General features: G+C 35.5%; 1 protein-coding gene across 1 annotated transcript; it reads left to right on the top strand.

Moving 5' to 3' along the window:
- The first annotated feature begins 3032 nt into the window (after positions 1-3032).
- On the top strand, positions 3033-5378 carry LOC107890410 (protein SHI RELATED SEQUENCE 5). Its single transcript, XM_016814828.2, has 2 exons — positions 3033-4281; positions 4676-5378. Exons 1-2 carry the CDS (start codon positions 3723-3725, stop codon positions 5041-5043), a joined length of 927 nt encoding a protein of 308 aa, XP_016670317.1. The 5' UTR covers positions 3033-3722; the 3' UTR covers positions 5044-5378.
- Positions 5379-6850: the final 1472 nt, after the last annotated feature.

The raw sequence follows: 6850 nt of genomic DNA, 5'->3' as shown, positions 1-6850 counted from the left end.
TGATTGAAATAACAGTTGAACGAGTCATGGATTACTAACTAAGCTGATAAACCTATGATGATTATATTGTTTGTCACTCTTAGCTAAAAATCTCCTCTCGATCTCATCCTAGACTAAAATATATCCCCTAGGTTTTCCTCTCAGTCTCACCTAGGCATATAAGTTTCCTCTTGGCCTCACTATTTAGCACAAGTGTATCAAAGTCCTACACGATAGAGTTTCTTCTCGATCTCGTCTATCTAATTATTCCACTAGAGGCGTCCATTATAGTGTAATATGCAATTTAATACACTTGAACAAAAAGCTAATAAAATCATAGATAACAACTTAGCTAAGTAACCCATTCATCAATCAACCAATAAAACACTTCAGCACATGATTAAACCCAAATTCCACACAATCATTTTAACAAACACATAGTAAGCATAAAATATAAAGGATAAGGGTTGAGAAAATTCTCATTAATAGATAAACATCCAATGAAGCACAAGCGTTTAATATATATCCATCCACAATGTTCCAGCAAAAACGAAGAAATAAAAATACTACAACAAAAACAAAAGGAAAAGAAAAGAAAACCTAAACTAAGAGCTATGAAACTAAGGAAAATGTTTTTCAACGAACAAAATTTGAAAACAAAGGCTTATAAAGTTGTATTTATAGCCTACTAACATTTAACCTAATATTGACCATTTATGCCTTTAAATGAAAAATAAACTTAAGCTTGTTTAGACATAAAACAATCTTGAGACTGGGAGTCTTGGGGGGCTTGGTATCGCAATACCCAAGGTCTAATATCGCGATACCAGTGTAGATTACCTCTATTCTCTTCATTTCAACACTGTCAAGGGTATCACGACTTTCATGCTTTGATATCGCGATACTCCCTTCTTAATGATGTTTTCTTCACGTTCGGGACACCATAGACTCCTTACACCACTCAATCACATTGTTAGGTTCCCCATGGCACGATTGGCCAATTTGGATATCAAAAATGGCTTAAAACTAATAAATATAATTTATTAATAACAAAACTAAAAAAACATATAAAAAGACACCTAAATTGCTCAAGAATAAGCTCCTTAAGTGTAGTGGAGAGTCTAATTTGACATATCAAATTATGGCAGACCAAACTCTCCCATACTTAAGTCTTTGCTTGTCCTTAAGCAAAGACCTTAGAGACATGTACAAAAGACGACCCTTGAACAATGAACACAATTGATAATCAAGTAATGAATATGTAAGGTGTAATAAATTCTTCTACTATACAACTTAAGAATCATACATTTCAAATTCACAACTTTGGAAGCAAATAAAGCTAGTTCACAAAGTTAAATAGTTTATAGACATAAAGGTAATCCCATAAAAGCATACTTCTTCAAGTTATTTCATCAAAATGAGATATGTAGATATGATGTATCTATACACGAAAGAATTCAACTTATTCATTTTGTGCTAAGTTATTGCACATTCCAAATTTGTAAACAGAGATGCTAAGGTCACATAGGTTTTTTGGCTTGTAACGTTCTAAGGCTTGGGTTGGTATGAATTCAAAGAATATGTCAGCTCAAAATGGTTCAAGCAGTATGAACAATATAGCACATAGCATTGCTCCCATATCCCCCCATATGTAATCATTAAGCTCACCACCTTAATTCTCCTTCTTTCGCCTTCCTTAGCTCTCCAATAATGTGGAAGATATGGTTCTATAGTAGCTAGTACAAGCAACTTAGCGAGTATTTGTGCACTATGACAATAAAAAGCTTGATTTCTCCTTTTGAGCGCTTTTTACAATTTTTGCTATTTTCACTCACAATGCTTTTATATCTAACCATGTTGTTTATTCACTCACTTTGCTTTTGACTCTCACAATTTTTTTTCTTTATTTGCTCACATTTTTCGTTCTTCACACATTTTGTAAGAGCCTTTACACGCTATATCAAACCATCTCTTCACTATTCGCTCAATTACATTTTTGGAACCTCTAAATTGTTCCCACCTAATCCTCAATGTTCCTACCAAATTGTTCTCATTTGACATGTATCTCTAAAGAATAGCATTTCAAACACTAAGAGATGAAAGGTTTTCAAGCTTATCAAACCACATCAAAGAATTTGATTGGGAGACTTATTATCCAAGTTGACCCATGCTTTTGTTTTGTCAAATATGTTACACCCAGGTGGACCAAATCTCACCTAAAACTCAAGGAGATAGAAAATCCTTCATCATTTTTTTTTCTATTTTTATGTGTTTTTAAGTTGAATCCTCTGTGGAAGTTTTAATTGAGTTTTTCTTTAATTTTTGGGTTTTAGATGTTCATTTGTGCATGGGTAATTTAGATAATTTTTTGGAATAACCATTTAGATCTGGGTGTCCTGAGTAACTATCTTAGTCCATATTATACAATAAAATCAATCAAGTGTAAAATACTCTTAAGAACTGGATATGTGGAGAATGACTTGGCCATTAGCGAACCAAACATAAGGTGAGTATCTTAGAAATGGTAAATAAATGAAATGAGTAAAAGAATCGTATTTTATTTAATGAGACGAAAATATGAAATTGTGACTTTCGAGTCAAATGATGAAATGATTGCAGGAAGAATTTCTAAGAAGAATACGAGGCATTGACGAGAAATTTATCATTTAAAAAACAAATACCCGCACGAGAACAGGTGAGATAAATATTAAATAGTCACCGAATAGATTTATTTACTGCACAAAAACAAAATGTTTAATTGTATTACCATCGGATATCATTAAACATCACAGATTTAATTGATATCTCTCTATCTGTAACTGTTGAAAGAAAATGACAAAAGGTGTGTGAAAAAAAAATCAAATTCCTAGATACATACAGCAGGAAGGGTCAGAAAAAGTACGAGCGGGTTTTCGGGTGCAAGGACGAATAAGGAAAAGCTGATGAAATGACACGTGGAGTAATAGGGAACGTAGGATGGACATGAAATGGGAGATTCGAAAAAAAAAAACCTTTTAGTTAGATTTGATTGATTGGAAGTGTAAGAGAAACCGTAGAGATACATTTGTTCTTACATCTTTGTCTTTCTTTACATTACTCAACAAAACCCGGAGATTTATTTATTTGTTTGTTTTTATTTCTTGTTTTGTTAGAATTTAGACAGAGGGAGAGCTGGTTTTGTCATAAATGAGGTGAGGGTGTTGCAGTTCTCATGGCGGCGTTGCAGGGGCTTTAATTCCCCCGCATTATTGCTTGGAATTGAAGGGATGAGATGATGATGACCAACCAAAACAACCTTTGAATTTTAATTTTATTTTTATCCTAAAGAGAAAATATATCCATCTTAAGGATTTTTAACCTTAAAAGCTGCGACCCAAAGATCAGAGGAAAGAGGAACAGCCTCTTCTACTTAGAACTGTAGTCATTCAGGGTTGGGGGTTCGGGAGATCGGTCAGAGTCAGGAACATAGCCCACCCCCCCCCCCAAAAAAAAACAAAAGAAAAACAAAGATAGTGTCAAAAACAAAACCCAACAAACACTCACAGGCTAACAGTGGTCTTTAAAAACCTACCAGAAAAAGGTTTTACAGTTGAAACCCATAAAGGCCCCAGGGAAAATCCCAACCAGCTCATCAAACTAGTGATCTGTGGGTGGGGTGGGGGGGTACTAATACTAAATAGGGCGTTTTCTGCTATGGATTATTGGTCTAAATTGAGATTTGTTTCAGCTTTTGAGTGTAACAAATGGCTGGCTTGTTCTATCTAGGTGGACGAGAAGCAGACACTGGAAATAAACAAGAAGAAGATAAAGAAGAGAGCCTGTATTTGTATAGGAACGAGGAGATCTACAACAAGGGTTTTGAGATATGGCCGCAGTATTATTACCACCAACAACAACAACAACAGCAGCAGGAAAACGTGAACACCATCTCGTTTGGAGCGGGCCCTAGTCGAAGAGCTAGAGGGTTTAACTTGTCTGATGAGCCGTCTTCGAGATCAGTAGGGTTTACTGTTATGAAACATGGGGGCATGAATTGCCAAGATTGTGGAAACCAAGCTAAGAAAGATTGTGCACATATGAGATGTAGGACTTGTTGTAAAAGTAGAGGGTTTCAGTGCCAAACTCACGTTAAGAGCACTTGGGTTCCTGCTGCTAAAAGGCGAGAGAGGCAACAACAACTCGCAGCTTTGCAGCACCACCAACAACATGAAGACCAGTTTCGTGGAGAGAACCCCAAAAGGCTGAGAGAGAATCAAGGTTCTCCGTCTCTTGCCTGCACTCGACTGTCCCCCACTACATCAGGTAATGTTGTAGTTTAACATACAAACCAAGACAAAAATCAAATAGATTCTTAGCTAGACAAAGTTTAATTGGGTAAGATTTTAAGGGTTTCCCTTCCCATGGCTTCCCCAAGTACTAGCTAGCAGTACACCGACGAGATCGTATCGTTTGCGTGTGAGTGAGTGAGCTAGTCCACCTCCATGGTCATTGAGCCACCTGCTTCACCTTTATTTTTCTTCTTTTTTCCATTCATTCCGCCACTGTTTTCTGCTGAAACTGACGAAAAGCTCCCATAATTTTCGGAAAAAAAGTTTCCAAGAAAACTCTCTTTCTTCTTTCCTTTTCAGTTTGATTTTTTCTTCCATCTCTTGATTTATTTATCTTTTTTATTATCTCTTTGGAACTTGAAAATTAGGGTTGGAATTGGGTCAATTCCCTCCCGAAGTGAGTTCTCCTGCTGTCTTCCGCTCTGTGAAAGTAAGCGCTATGGACGATGAAGATGAGGAGTTCGCTTATCAAACGGCGGTGAATATAGCAGGGCATGTATTCAAAGGGATTCTTTACGATCAAGGCCCTGAAAGCCATTACACCGGTGGCGGTGAATCCTCTCAGCAACTCAATCTCATCACCGCCGCAGTTACCACAGCAGAAACTGCTAGAACCACAACAACCGCCGCCATTTCGAGCAATCCAGCAACGAGTATGCTAGACCCTTCTCTTTATCCAGCTCCACTTAACGCTTTCATTGCTGGTACGCAATTCTTCCCACCTCCAAGGTCTTGATTTACAGGCCTATTCTCCAATAGAGAGAGAGAGACCCTTCCTTTTTTTAACAAAAACTTCCATTAGTCAGAAACGACTCTAGATATTATTTATCTCTAGCTTTCAGTGTTATTCTTCGTCATTGTTAAATGTTGCATAGAATTTGAATGACATTAGAAAACTGATCAAGATTCTGCATATGATATTTCCCTGTGGATGTTTAGTTTTGTTTTCAAATTTCAATTCAGATTTTCAGTGTTCGTTTTTTTATTCGATCGATGTAGTATGTGGATGTGTGCCCTTTTGGGTGTGAATTATTGGTTTTTTTATAGATAATTTGTACTTTTTCTTTTTCATCTAATCTGCTTTCTGATTGGTATTGAACTCGAAGCCAACTTTTTCCCGTTAATCCGTTTGCCTGCCGGATGGAAAATGGGCAAGAAAATTAGGTTTCGTGTTCGGCTAAACAAAGAAATCCATAACCATTTTTTTAATCCATTTACAATCTCTCTTGTTTTCTTTTTGAGATATAATGTACGTACGTATGTAGTACGTATATTAAACATCTTTTATACGTAAACATTTTCATAAGTTTTTTAGGGCATTTATATCAGAGCTGAAAAGAAAAATCAATTTCAGCTACTTGAATAGACGTGCATGGATGTGACCCTTTGCTAGAATATAGAAACCGTTGCTCATTTGCCGATGATTTTTAATGCATCTCTGCATATATGTGCATGTGATTTATGTTATATTTAGTGTGAGACTAGTGATATAGGGTAAGGTAAGGAGTTAATGGGATTATCTAGAGATGCTTCTGTTTGCAGGCTTCTAGAATTATCACATGGGGAAGAAACAGAAAGATTATGAAACTTTCCAAAGTTTCCATACTTTCTGACTTACAACGTGCTGCTCTGGTCATCTTTGATCATCAACATGTTTTGCACCCTTAAGGCCTTTACTGATGAAACTCTTTTTTATTTCCATAGCTTTTAGTTTTATTAACATTTCTAGTAATGAAAACTATTAGGGATTAATGAAATTATATCTTGTGTTTAACTTGGTGTTTAACCTAGTTAGTTCATCCATTCATCCTTCATCTAACTGCTTTGAATATAATTATGATTAAATGATTGGGTTGAAATGAATGGCAATGGCAATGGCTTGCTATTTTGATTCTCACGTACCATGTTAATCTTGTATATGATGATTATAGAACTTAGAACAGCATTAATTAAACATGAGTTTCTAATGGTCTTGATGTATTCTTTTCCTAGGGCTCTTTATTATCTGCACCTAATTCAATGGTCTTGATTATATTGGGTTGAAATGAAATGCCAATGGCTGCCTATTTCTTTCATGCACATAATTCAGCATATCAATTAGATCATTATACAAATCTCCGCAAGTTAATTTACCATACAAATTATAATTGAATGATATAATGTTTAAGATCTCTAAGAGAAATTAGGTCAAATAGAGAAGGGTAGTTCAATGTACGTACCCCTAAGGCTTTTTCTTTTTTTGGAATATTATGATTAAATAAGTGGAATAAAAAACAAAACGACATTGCAGTAAGGTAGGACGAATCTATTTCAACAGGCTCCAAATGAATTAATGGTAAATTTATTAAGGTCCGGTGCCCAACCTACTTTAACATTATTAAGACGAAATATTTATTTTTTTTATGCTTTGTATTTTTCTAGACCCCAAGGCCATTTCCAATCTCTAAAAACTGCCCAAAACGTAATTGATTCTATATCATAGTATTAATTTCTCTGTCGTTTTATATATATCGTTCCTTGATACTTTACATGGTCTTTTTTGT

The sequence above is a fragment of the Gossypium hirsutum genome, chromosome D01 (assembly GCF_007990345.1).
Source record: "Gossypium hirsutum isolate 1008001.06 chromosome D01, Gossypium_hirsutum_v2.1, whole genome shotgun sequence".
NCBI lineage: Eukaryota > Viridiplantae > Streptophyta > Magnoliopsida > Malvales > Malvaceae > Gossypium > Gossypium hirsutum.
The sequence above is the reverse complement of the archived record's forward strand: the minus strand, read 5'-3'. Positions and strand labels throughout refer to the sequence as shown.

Coding starts and splice junctions, on each gene's coding strand:
- LOC107890410 (XM_016814828.2), top strand. CDS start 3,723: ATGGCTGGCTTGTTCTATCTAGGTGGACGAGAAGCAGACACTGGAAAT. Junction 4,282..4,675: donor ACTGTCCCCCACTACATCAG/GTAATGTTGTAG, acceptor CTTGAAAATTAG/GGTTGGAATTGGGTCAATTC.